At 45.5% G+C, this 14,964-nt stretch overlaps 1 protein-coding gene across 1 annotated transcript in view; it reads right to left on the bottom strand.

Annotated features, from left to right (window-relative positions):
* The window catches only part of sdk1a (sidekick cell adhesion molecule 1a), a gene marked incomplete at its 5' end in the record, with an annotated part of 439,376 nt that overhangs the window by 23,216 nt on the left and 401,196 nt on the right, over nt 1-14,964 (bottom strand). Inside the window, 2 exon segments of the mRNA XM_084319476.1 lie at nt 2,006-2,084; nt 3,976-4,091. Of these exon segments, the coding sequence (XP_084175602.1) occupies nt 2,006-2,084; nt 3,976-4,091 (195 nt within the window).

Below are 14,964 nucleotides of genomic sequence, written 5' to 3'. Positions count from 1 at the left end.
AGGTCCTGCGATAGTGCAATACAGTGTTAGCTACGGATGAGGCACTGGGTCTTATGTACACTACTATACAATACTATACAATATACAGTTATACTATATATCCTTATGCTATCTTGCTATATCCATCTATTTACTATACAAGAATCACTCCTGTTATATATATTTTTTAAGTGACCTTTTCATTGTGTAAAGTGACCGTTGAGTGTGTGCGTGTAAATAAAGAGACAGAAGCACAGGTTTAAGTGCAGGATTCCTATTCACACACCAATGATGAATATGAAAATGTATTCCATTTCAATAGGGGTATAAAAAAATGATGTTCAAATGCATCCACTGTGTAAATGTAATGTATTATTACTGGCTCTGATTCCACCGGCAGCAATGCAGACTCACTTCACTTGTACCCAACACTCAACACAATCAATAATAGATCATTCATTGTCTGTCTCCCTTTCCTTCCCTCCTTGTAGGCCCTTTTCAGCGAAGCCATTTTGATGTGTCATCATCACAGGGTAAACACAGGTGTAACTAATGCGATCAATTATGTTCCCCGTTCCATTTTAGGCGTGGCAGAGCCATTCCGGTGAGACGGCGGCGGCGTGCGCGCGCGACAAACCGGCTCCCTAAATGCAACGGGGAACCGTAATTAATCTCATTGGTTACACCTGTGTGTTTTACCCTGCGATGACTCATGGAAAGCGCGGTCACCGTGAAAAGGGCCCATCGTCAGCTCCTCTCTTCTTCTTTTTCTCTCCTCTGCCTTCTCCTCCCTACCTCCCGGGGCGGCCTGTGTTTCTCACTCTCCCTCCCCGAGTCAATATCGGAGGTGTAGAGCAAAGCTGGATCAAATCAATCCACCGACAAGACAAATGTACTACTGCTCGAGCACAGGAGCGGAATGGCAATAGAGGGGGGGGGGGTAGGTGGTGGTGTGAACGGCCCCCTCATGGAGAATATGGAGTGTTTTTTACTGCGAGAGCATAATGTACACACACATATAAACGAATAAGCATATGGGATTTATATATTTCCCCCGCTAGTAGGACTTGGTTGGATATATAACGCGGCTACAGCGGTGCTGCTCCCTGGGTGGCCGTTTCACACCGAGAGAGATCAAAATAAAATGTTCCACTACTAGACACCGCTGGCCTCTCTAAATCCTGCAGGATTTCAATATGTAATTAAAAGTCACGCCGTCATTTTTATAAAAGGAGGCCAGACACACAGCAAGCAGACCCTGACGCTCTTAAGACCCACCTGGGTCCCCTATAGGCTGCTAGTCTGGAACTCCCGGCGTTTATAGGGAAGTGGCCTTTTTAGCTTATTATTTACTCCTCTGGAGGAGGTCTGTGCTCAGCTTCTTATAACACTGCAAATGTTTGCTTTAACCCTTTCACTGCCGCACTACCAAAATGGTTAACCCTTTCACTGCGACAACACACAGAGGGTTAACCCTTTCACTGCCACACGACAGCCGGTTATAACCCTTTCACTGCCACACGACAGAAGGTTAACCCTTTACTATCACACGGTTAACCTTGTGATAGGTTAACCGTGTGAAGGCATCTTGTCTCTGGAATGCCCTCCCCAGCCATATCCGTGATGCAAACACCCTGACGTCTTTTAAATCAGCCCTCAAAACCCACCTTTTCAATCTTGCTTTTGACCTCTAATTCTGTCGGTTTTATTTTATTTGTCATGTATTATTTTGTTCTGTTTTTGTTCTGTTTTTTGTTTTGCCATAGTTTTGTCTCTCCTACCCATGTAAAGCGTCTTTGAACACCTGGAAAAGCACTATATAAGATAGATGTATATTATTATTATTATTATTGTGCAGGAGGGCACAGCGTTCGTACGTGACGTCAGCTGTTCTGGACTCCAGAGCTCATAAACCGCACGGATCCGATGTTTCAAAGCACTGTGAGTGACGGTCGTCGCAGGACTGATATAGATATGTTACTGTGATACGAGGATCCCATGAGCCTCCTCCTCGCTGTCATCTCACGCGTGACACCGGACACTCGACCACTGATGGTCACCAATACCCGCGGGGGTTCAACGATCCCGCGATAGAAGCCCTCGGTCTGCACACCGCGTTCGAGAGGTGTTCCCGCCGGCCCGGGGGAGAGGAGCAGCCGTTTACAGCCCGGCTCCGTCGCAGACGCCTCGTCTGACGAGCGGGACGTCTCCGGGACGACTGGCGTGTTTGAATAACGCATCGCGCGACGTCTCTTCGTGATGAAGTTTACACTCGCCTCTCGCGGCTACGCTATGTGTCGACTGACGAGCCCGGACGTCTGCGGAACGACTGCCGTGTTTGAATAACGCATCATGATGAAGTTTACACTCGCCTCTCGCGGCTACGCTACAGATACAGCACTCAAAACTCAAACCTCTCATGCCTCTCTACCACTCTCTACCACTCCTCTATTGTTCTTGACCGGGCCAGATTTCACACCTCCACTTCCTCCCACAGGCTGGGCAGATTTTCATCTTAAATTTTTATTCGTCCCAAATGTCCCAGCCCCATCAGATTTCTTAGCTTTTTTCACTGTTTACTTATCATGCATTGCAACACTAATATATGGTCAGTACCCCAAGTCAGACTGCCCATATAAAAATTATTTGGGGGTCTGAGGGCAGTAGCCCCCGACCCCCTCCCTGGGGAAGCACTTAAGTTAACTACCCTCCCTTTGTTCCCCCAGCCAACACCCCCGGAAAATTAACACCTGAGTAGACTTAAGTGGCACACAGGCAGCAACAAGCAGCAGACAAGCAGCAGAATTGGTTTGATTTTTGAGCGCTGCGTCTGTATGTGTCGACTGACGAGCCCGGACGTCTGCGGAACGACTGCCGTGTTTGAATAACGCATCGTGATGAAGTTTACACTCGCCTCTCGCGGCTACGCTACGTCTCGCCGGGCGCTCGGTGGCGGGTGCCGTCCTGCCGTCTGACGGGCACGTGAGAGGGTTCAAGACGAGGCGGCACCTATGAAGTCATTAAACATTCTCTCTTTACTTTCCTCTTCCTCTCTTAATCGCCTTAACCCCCCCCTCCTCCTCCTCCTCCCCCTCTCCCTGGCGCTCCGTACGTCCGTCTCCCAGAGTTGAACTTATTCCCCCCGTTCCTCTCCTCTAATCAGGATGCTACAGGGACGTCTCCCCGGCTCCGCGCTCCTGTTCCTCCGCTCTGCAAATATTACATTCCTCTTCTTTTTCCTCTTTCCGTCCTCTGCAGGAACCAACGGGAGTCGATAACCTTGTGTTTGAAGTTCTAAGACGACGGGGGGGGGGGGGGGGGGGGGGGGGGGGGTGTTGGCGGCAGAGGGAGAAAGGAGTGATATTGAAACCATTAAAGGATATTGAGATCCTTTCTCTAACTTTGTCTCAGTATTTCTGTCTCTCTGTCTCTCTGTCTCTCTCTCTCTCTCTCTCTGTCTCTCTCTCTCTCTCTCTCTCTCTCTCTCTCTCTGTCTCTCTGTCTCTCTCGCTCTCTCTCTCTCTCTCTGTCTCTCTCTCTCTCTCTCTCTCTGTCTCTCTGTCTCTCTCGCTCTCTCTCTCTCTCTCTCTGTCTCTCTCTCGCTCTCTCTCTCTCTCTCTCTCTCTCTCTCTCTCTGTCTGTGTCTCTCTCTGTGTCTTTTTCTCTGTAGGACACTTGAAGGTGCAACAGAGAAAAATTATTTGGAGATAAGAAGAGGGAGATAGTGAGAGAAGACAGAGAGTGAGAGAGGGGGGGCAGAGAGAGGGAGGGAGAGAGGGGGGGTAGGGAGAGAGGGAGGGAAAGAGGAAAGAGAGTGATAGGGAGGGAGGAAGGCATCAATAAGATTGATGTGTTTTGTAATATACAGATTTGGATGAGTACATATTGATGTGTCTGTGTCAATTAATTATCTGTGTGTGTGTGTGTGTGTCCATCTATGTGTGTCTGTGTGTGTGTGTCCATCTATGTGTGTCTGTGCGTGTGTGTGCGTGTCACCTTGTATCCCTGGATGAGTCCATTCTGGGTCTCGAGGGGGGGGGCGTCCCAGGCCAGCTCCAGGATGGAGGGAGCCACTGCTGACACTTTGATAGACTGGGGGGCCACCGAGGGGGCTGAGGAGAGAAGGCAGGGGGGGGGGGGGGGGCATGAGGGTGTGTGTAGCTGGTGGTGTGGGGCTGGACAGTTACAGTGTGTGTGTGTGTGTGTGTGTGTGTGTGTGTGTGTGTGTGTGTGTGTGTGTGTGTGTGTGTGTGTGTGTGTGTGTGTGTGTGTGTGTGTGTGTAGGGGGAGTGTGGGGCTAGACAGTTAGAATGTGTGTGTGTGTGTGTGTGTGTGTGTGTGTGTGTGTGTGTGTGTGTGTGTGTGTGTGTGTGTGTGTGTGTGTGTGTGTGTGTGTGTGTGTGTGTGTGTGTGTGTGTAGGGGGAGTGTGGGGCTAGACAGTTAGAGTGTGTGTGTGTGTGTGTGTGTGGTGTGTGTGTGTGTGTTGTGTAGGGAGAGTGTGGGGCTAGACAGTTAGAGTGTGTGTGTGTGTGTGTGTGTGTGTGTGTGTGTGTGTAGGGAGAGTGTGGGGCTAGACAGTTAGAGTGTGTGTGTGTGTGTGTGTGTGTGTGTGTGTAGGGAGAGTGTGGGGCTAGACAGTTAGAGTGTGTGTGTGTGTGTGTGTAGGGGGAGTGTGGGGCTAGACAGTTAGAGTGTGTGTGTGTGTGTGTGTGTGTGTGTGTGTGTGTGTGTGTGTGTGTGTGTGTGTGTGTGTGTGTGTGTGTGTGTAGGGGGAGTGTGGGGCCAGACAGTTTGCTGACCACTCGGTCTCACACTCAGTGTTTAAGAACGCCGCTGTTGGTGAGGATGTTTTCAAATTTACCATCAAAGCAAGACTGCAGGTATTACCCACTCAATACAATCTGTCCCCTTGGTATCCTCAAACTCACAGTCCATTCTGTTTAAACCATCAGGATTCACAACACCTAGAAATCCATTGCACACATAACAAATGGATGTAATGCATACAAACACCTGTACATCGCTCGTCAAGACCGTATTGTGGACATTGTGTCTGATGTGGTACGGAACATATCACCATCTAGTGCAGCAATGTACAAACATGCCAGAGTGAAACCAGAGTGGTTTGGCCTTACCAACGATGTCTTTGCTAACATACCAAATACACCGGATGTTGTTTTTGTTGACACCAGCCACAGGGAGGTGCTGGTCATAGAAGTAGGCTGTACCTTTGATCTGTACATGGACCAGGCCTTCCGGGACAAGTATATCAAATACCAACCACTGCTCAGTGTGACGGCCGACCTTGGGTACAGGTGTAGATATAGTGTACTTGTATTCGGAAGTCTTGGCCATGTATACAAATGCACCATGACCGGTCTGAGAATTGCTGCAATGTCTAAAAGAAAAGCCAAACAAATTGCCAAATATTGCTCTGTCTCTGCTATTATTGGCAGCTTAGCCGCGTGGAGAAGGAGGTGCTATGTGTACCCTTAAGTGTTCAGTGCTGCTTGGCCCCGATACATTTGATTCCCTGTTTATGTAATATAATTTGTGGAACCAAATAAAGTATTAAAATGTGTGTGTGTAGAGTAGTGTGGGGCTAGACAGTTACAATGTGTGTGTGTGTGTGTGTGTGTGTGTGTGTGTGTGTGTGTGTGTGTGTGTGTGTGTGTGTGTGTGTGTGTGTGTGTGTGTGTGTTTAGCTGGGTGATGTGTGTGTGTGTGTGTGTGTGTGTGTTTAGCTGGGTGATGTGTGTGTGTGTGTGTGTGTGTGTGTGTGTGTGTGTGTGTGTGTGTGTGTGTGTGTGTGTGTGTGTGTGTTTAGCTGGGTGATGTGTGTGTGTGTGTGTGTGTGTGTGTGTTTAGCTGGGTGATGTGTGTGTGTGTGTGTGTGTGTGTGTGTGTGTGTGTGTTTAGCTGGGTGATGTGTGTGTGTGTGTGTGTGTTTAGCTGGGTGATGTGTGTGTGTGTGTGTGTGTGTGTGTGTGTGTGTGTGTGTTTAGCTGGGTGATGTGTGTGTGTGTGTGTGTGTTTAGCTGGGTGATGTAGGGGAGCCAGGGAGACTGTTTCTCTCATACCAATTAGAAGGAGCCTAAGGCGCTCCCTGCTAACTTATGCACACGCCTGCAAACATACACTGCCGTGAGCCTAAAGCGAGAGAAAAGGGCATATCATCCTGTTTCATCATCCTCCTCTTCCTCTCCTCCTCTTCCTCGCCTCCTCTTCCTCTCCTCCTCCTCTTCCTCCTCCAGACATTACTGCCCTCAATACGACGTGTGTGTCCTACTGGCTACTCCTATTCCTCTGCTCTTCTTCCTCTCCTCCTCTTCCTCCTCCTCTTCCTCTCCTCCTCCTCTTCCTCCTCCAGACATTACTGCCCTCAATACGACGTGTGTGCCCTACTGGCTACTCCTCTTCCTCTGCTCTTCTTCCTCTCCTCCTCTTCCTCCTCCTCTTCCTCTCCTCCTCTTCTTCCTCTTCCTCTTCCTCTCCTCCTCCTCTTCCTCCTCCAGACATTACTGCCCTCAATACGATGTGTGAGTCCTACTGGCTACTCCTCTTCCTCTGCTCCTCTTCCTCTCCTCCTCATCCTCACCTCTTAAGCCCCCTTCCCGACAAGCTAGCATGACATGGTTGGTACCAGTGGATGCATTAGGTCATCTAGTAGCTTTAAAACGGAGCCTGCTACAACTACAGCTACAACTACAGCTACAGCTACAACTACAGCTACAACTACAGCTACAACTACAGCTACAACTACAGCTACAACTACAGCTACAACTAGAGCTAGAGCTACAACTACAACTACAGCTACAGCTACAACTACAACTACAACTACAGCTACAACTACAGCTACAGCTACAACTACAACTACAGCTACAACTACAGCTACAACTACAGCTACAACTACAGCCTGCTACAACTACAGCTACAGCTACAACTACAGCTACAACTACAGCTACAACTACAGCTACAACTACAGCCTGCTACAACTACAGCTACAGCTACAGCTACAACTACAGCTACAACTACAGCTACAACTACAGCTACAACTACAGCTACAGCTACAACTACAGCTACAACTACAGCTACAACTACAGCTACAACTACAGCTACAACTACAACTACAACTACAACTACAACTACAGCTACAACTACAACTACAGCTACAGCTACAACTACAGCTACAGCTACAGCTACAACTACAGCTACAACTACAACTACAACTACAACTACAGCTACAGCTACAACTACAACTACAACTACAACTACAACTACAGCTACAACTACAGCTACAGCTACAACTACAGCTACAACTACAACTACAACTACAGCTACAGCTACAACTACAGCTACAGCTACAGCTACAACTACAGCTACAGCTACAACTACAGCTACAGCTACAGCTACAACTACAGCTACAGCTACAGCTACAACTACAGCCTGCTACAACTACAGCTACAACTACAACTACAACTACAACTACAGCTACAACTACAACTACAACTACAACTACAGCTACAACTACAGCTACAGCTACAGCTACAACTACAGCTACAGCTACAGCTACAACTACAGCCTGCTACAACTACAGCTACAACTACAACTACAACTACAACTACAGCTACAACTACAACTACAACTACAACTACAGCTACAACTACAGCTACAGCTACAACTACAGCTACAGCTACAACTACAGCTACAGCTACAGCTACAACTACAGCTACAACTACAACTACAACTACAACTACAGCTACAGCTACAGCTACAACTACAACTACAACTACAGCTACAACTACAGCTACAGCTACAACTACAGCTACAGCTACAGCTACAACTACAGCTACAGCTACAGCTACAACTACAGCTACAACTACAGCTACAGCTACAGCTACAACTACAGCTACAGCTACAACTACAACTACAACTACAGCTACAGCTACAACTACAGCTACAACTACAGCTACAGCTACAGCTACAACTACAGCTACAGCTACAGCTACAACTACAACTACAGCTACAGCTACAGCTACAACTACAGCTACAACTACAACTACAACTACAGCTACAGCTACAGCTACAGCTACAACTACAGCTACAGCTACAACTACAGCTACAGCTACAGCTACAGCTACAACTACAACTACAGCTACAGCTACAACTACAGCTACAACTACAGCTACAACTACAACTACAGCTACAACTACAGCTACAGCTACAACTACAACTACAGCTACAGCTACAACTACAGCTACAACTACAGCTACAACTACAACTACAGCTACAGCTACAACTACAGCTACAACTACAGCTACAGCTACAACTACAACTACAGCTACAGCTACAACTACAACTACAGCTACAACTACAGCTACAGCTACAACTACAGCTACAACTACAACTACAGCTACAGCTACAACTACAGCTACAACTACAGCTACAACTACAGCTACAGCTACAGCTACAGCTACAACTACAACTACAGCTACAGCTACAGCTACAACTACAGCTACAACTACAACTACAGCTACAGCTACAGCTACAACTACAGCTACAACTACAACTACAACTACAGCTACAGCTACAACTACAGCTACAACTACAACTACAACTACAGCTACAACTACAGCTACAACTACAGCTACAGCTACAACTACAGCTACAACTACAGCTACAACTACAGCTACAACTACAACTACAACTACAGCTACAACTACAGCTACAGCTACAACTACAACTACAGCTACAGTACAACTACAGCTAACAATACAGCTACAGCTACAACTACAGATAGCTACAGCTAAACCTTACGCTACAAACAGGATGACATAAAAAAAAAAGATACCAGCTACAGTACACTACAGCAACTAAGCTACAACTACAGCTACAACTACAGCTACAGCTACAAACTTACAGCTTACAACTACAGCTACAACTACAGCTACAACTACAGCTACAACTACAGCTACAACTACAGCTACAACTACAGCCTGCTACAACTACAGCTACAACTACAGCCTGCTACAACTACAGCTACAACTACAACTACAGCCTGCTACAACTACAGCTACAACTACAGCTACAACTACAGCCTGCTACAACTACAGCTACAGCTACAACTACAGCCTGCTACAACTACAGCTACAACTACAGCCTGCTACAGCTACAACTACAGCTACAACTACAGCTACAACTACAACTACAGCTACAACTACAGCTACAACTACAGCTACAGCTACAACTACAGCTACAGCTACAACTACAGCCTGCTACAACTACAGCTACAGCTACAACTACAGCTACAGCTACAACTACAGCTACAGCTACAGCTACAACTACAGCTACAACTACAGCTACAACTACAGCTACAACTACAGCTACAGCTACAACTACAACTACAGCTACAACTACAGCTACAGCTACAACTACAGCTACAGCTACAACTACAACTACAGCTACAACTACAGCTACAGCTACAGCTACAACTACAGCTACAACTACAGCTACAGCTACAACTACAACTACAGCTACAACTACAGCTACAGCTACAACTACAGCTACAGCTACAACTACAACTACAGCTACAACTACAGCTACAGCTACAACTACAACTACAGCTACAGCTACAACTACAACTACAACTACAGCTACAACTACAGCTACAACTACAACTACAGCTACAGCTACAACTACAGCTACAACTACAGCTACAACTACAACTACAACTACAGCTACAACTACAGCTACAACTACAACTACAACTACAACTACAACTACAGCTACAGCTACAACTACAGCTACAACAACAACTACAGCTACAGCTACAACTACAGCTACAGCTACAACTACAGCTACAACTACAGCTACAGCTACAGCTACAACTACAGCTACAACTACAACTACAGCTACAACTACAACTACAACTACAGCTACAACTACAGCTACAGCTACAACTACAACTACAGCTACAACTACAGCTACAACTACAGCTACAGCTACAACTACAGCTACAACTACAACTACAACTACAACTACAGCTACAGCTACAGCTACAACTACAGCTACAGCTACAACTACAGCTACAACTACAACTACAACTACAGCTACAGCTACAGCTACAGCTACAGCTACAACTACAGCTACAGCTACAGCTACAGCTACAGCTACAACTACAACTACAGCTACAGCTACAACTACAGCTACAGCTACAGCTACAACTACAGCTACAACTACAACTACAACTACAACTACAGCTACAGCTACAACTACAACTACAACTACAACTACAACTACAGCTACAACTACAGCTACAGCTACAACTACAGCTACAACTACAACTACAACTACAGCTACAACTACAGCTACAGCTACAGCTACAACTACAGCTACAGCTACAACTACAGCTACAGCTACAGCTACAACTACAGCTACAGCTACAGCTACAACTACAGCCTGCTACAACTACAGCTACAACTACAACTACAACTACAACTACAGCTACAACTACAACTACAACTACAACTACAGCTACAACTACAGCTACAGCTACAGCTACAACTACAGCTACAGCTACAGCTACAACTACAGCCTGCTACAACTACAGCTACAACTACAACTACAACTACAACTACAGCTACAACTACAACTACAACTACAACTACAGCTACAACTACAGCTACAACTACAGCTACAGCTACAACTACAGCTACAGCTACAGCTACAACTACAGCTACAACTACAGCTACAACTACAACTACAACTACAACTACAGCTACAGCTACAGCTACAACTACAACTACAACTACAGCTACAACTACAGCTACAGCTACAACTACAGCTACAGCTACAGCTACAACTACAGCTACAGCTACAGCTACAACTACAGCTACAACTACAGCTACAGCTACAGCTACAACTACAGCTACAGCTACAACTACAACTACAACTACAGCTACAGCTACAACTACAGCTACAACTACAGCTACAGCTACAGCTACAACTACAGCTACAGCTACAGCTACAACTACAACTACAACTACAGCTACAGCTACAGCTACAACTACAGCTACAACTACAACTACAACTACAGCTACAGCTACAGCTACAGCTACAACTACAGCTACAGCTACAACTACAGCTACAGCTACAGCTACAGCTACAACTACAACTACAGCTACAGCTACAACTACAGCTACAACTACAGCTACAACTACAACTACAGCTACAACTACAGCTACAGCTACAACTACAACTACAGCTACAGCTACAACTACAGCTACAACTACAGCTACAACTACAACTACAGCTACAGCTACAACTACAGCTACAACTACAGCTACAGCTACAACTACAACTACAGCTACAGCTACAACTACAACTACAGCTACAACTACAGCTACAGCTACAACTACAGCTACAACTACAACTACAGCTACAGCTACAACTACAGCTACAACTACAGCTACAACTACAGCTACAGCTACAGCTACAGCTACAACTACAACTACAGCTACAGCTACAGCTACAACTACAGCTACAACTACAACTACAGCTACAGCTACAGCTACAACTACAGCTACAACTACAACTACAACTACAGCTACAGCTACAACTACAGCTACAACTACAACTACAGCTACAACTACAGCTACAACTACAGCTACAGCTACAACTACAGCTACAACTACAGCTACAACTACAGCTACAACTACAACTACAACTACAGCTACAACTACAGCTACAGCTACAACTACAGCTACAACTACAGCTACAACTACAGCTACAACTACAGCTACAACTACAGCTACAGCTACAACTACAGCTACAACTACAGCTACAACTACAGCTACAGCTACAACTACAGCTACAACTACAGCTACAGCTACAACTACAGCTACAGCTACAGCTACAACTACAGCTACAACTACAGCTACAACTACAGCTACAGCTACAACTACAGCTACAACTACAGCTACAACTACAGCTACAGCTACAACTACAGCTACAACTACAGCTACAACTACAGCTACAGCTACAACTACAGCTACAACTACAGCTACAACTACAGCTACAACTACAGCTACAGCTACAACTACAGCTACAACTACAGCTACAACTACAGCTACAACTACAGCCTGCTACAACTACAGCCTGCTACAACTACAGCTACAACTACAGCCTGCTACAACTACAGCTACAACTACAACTACAGCCTGCTACAACTACAGCTACAACTACAGCTACAACTACAGCCTGCTACAACTACAGCTACAGCTACAACTACAGCCTGCTACAACTACAGCTACAACTACAGCCTGCTACAGCTACAACTACAGCTACAACTACAGCTACAACTACAACTACAGCTACAACTACAGCTACAACTACAGCTACAGCTACAACTACAGCTACAGCTACAACTACAGCCTGCTACAACTACAGCTACAGCTACAACTACAGCTACAGCTACAACTACAGCTACAGCTACAGCTACAACTACAGCTACAACTACAGCTACAACTACAGCTACAACTACAGCTACAGCTACAACTACAACTACAGCTACAACTACAGCTACAGCTACAACTACAGCTACAGCTACAACTACAACTACAGCTACAACTACAGCTACAGCTACAGCTACAACTACAGCTACAACTACAGCTACAGCTACAACTACAACTACAGCTACAACTACAGCTACAGCTACAACTACAGCTACAGCTACAACTACAACTACAGCTACAACTACAGCTACAGCTACAACTACAACTACAGCTACAGCTACAACTACAACTACAGCTACAACTACAGCTACAACTACAACTACAGCTACAGCTACAACTACAGCTACAACTACAGCTACAACTACAACTACAACTACAGCTACAACTACAGCTACAACTACAACTACAACTACAACTACAACTACAGCTACAGCTACAACTACAGCTACAACAACAACTACAGCTACAGCTACAACTACAGCTACAGCTACAACTACAGCTACAACTACAGCTACAGCTACAGCTACAACTACAGCTACAACTACAGCTACAACTACAGCTACAACTACAACTACAACTACAGCTACAACTACAGCTACAGCTACAACTACAACTACAGCTACAACTACAGCTACAACTACAGCTACAGCTACAACTACAGCTACAACTACAACTACAACTACAACTACAGCTACAGCTACAGCTACAACTACAGCTACAGCTACAACTACAGCTACAACTACAACTACAGCTACAGCTACAGCTACAGCTACAGCTACAACTACAGCTACAGCTACAGCTACAGCTACAACTACAACTACAGCTACAACTACAGCTACAACTACAGCTACAGCTACAACTACAGCTACAGCTACAACTACAACTACAGCTACAGCTACAGCTACAACTACAACTACAGCTACAGCTACAGCTACAACTACAGCTACAACTACAGCTACAACTACAGCTACAGCTACAACTACAGCTACAGCTACAGCTACAGCTACAGCTACAACTACAGCTACAACTACAACTACAGCTACAACTACAGCTACAGCTACAGCTACAACTACAGCTACAACTACAGCTACAACTACAGCTACAGCTACAGCTACAACTACAACTACAACACAACTACAGCTACAGCTACAGCTACAACTACAGCTACAACTACAGCTACAACTACAGCTACAGCTACAACTACAGCTACAGCTACAACTACAACTACAGCTACAACTACAGCTACAGCTACAGCTACAGCTACAACTACAGCTACAACTACAGCTACAGCTACAGCTACAACTACAGCTACAACTACAACTACAACACAACTACAGCTACAACTACAACTACAGCTACAACTACAACTACAGCTACAGCTACAACTACAGCTACAGCTACAACTACAACTACAACACAACTACAGCTACAACTACAGCTACAGCTACAACTACAACTACAACACAACTACAGCTACAACTACAGCTACAACTACAGCTACAGCTACAACTACAACACAACTACAGCTACAACTACAACTACAGCTACAACTACAGCTACAACTACAACTACAGCTACAACTACAACTACAGCTACAGCTACAACTACAACTACAGCTACAACTACAGCTACAGCTACAGCTACAGCTACATCTACAGCTACAACTACAGCTACAGCTACAGCTACAACTACAGCTACAGCTACAACTACAGCTACAACTACAGCTACAGCTACAACTACAGCTACAACTACAGCTACAACTACAGCTACAGCTACAGCTACAGCTACAACTACAGCTACAGCTACAACTACAGCTACAACTACAGCTACAGCTACAACTACAGCTACAGCTACAGCTACAGCTACAACTACAGCTACAGCTACAACTACAGCTACAACTACAGCTACAACTACAGCTACAGCTACAACTACAACTACAGCTACAACTACAGCTACAGCTACAACTACAGCTACAACTACAGCTACAGCTACAACTACAGCTACAGCTACAACTACAGCTACAGCTACAACTACAGCTACAACTACAGCTACAACTACAGCTACAGCTACAACTACAGCTACAGCTACAGCTACAACTACAACTACAGCTACAGCTACAACTACAGCTACAACTACAGCTACAGCTACAACTACAGCTACAGCTACAACTACAGCTACAGCTACAACTACAGCTACAACTACAGCTACAGCTACAACTACAGCTACAACTACAGCTACAACTACAGCTACAGCTACAACTACAGCTACAACTACAGCTACAACTACAGCTACAGCTACAACTACAGCTACAGCTACAGCTACAGCTACAACTACAACTACAATTACAGCTACAACTACAGCTACAGCTACAATTACAACTACAGCTACAACTACAGCTACAACTACAATTACAGCTACAGCTACAATTACAACTACAGCTACAACTACAGCTACAACTACAACTACAACTAC

The sequence above is a fragment of the Notolepis coatsorum genome, assembly GCF_963971535.1.
Source record: "Notolepis coatsorum genome assembly, chromosome: 7".
NCBI lineage: Eukaryota > Metazoa > Chordata > Actinopteri > Aulopiformes > Paralepididae > Notolepis > Notolepis coatsorum.
This window is presented reverse-complemented; position numbering and strand designations above follow the sequence as displayed.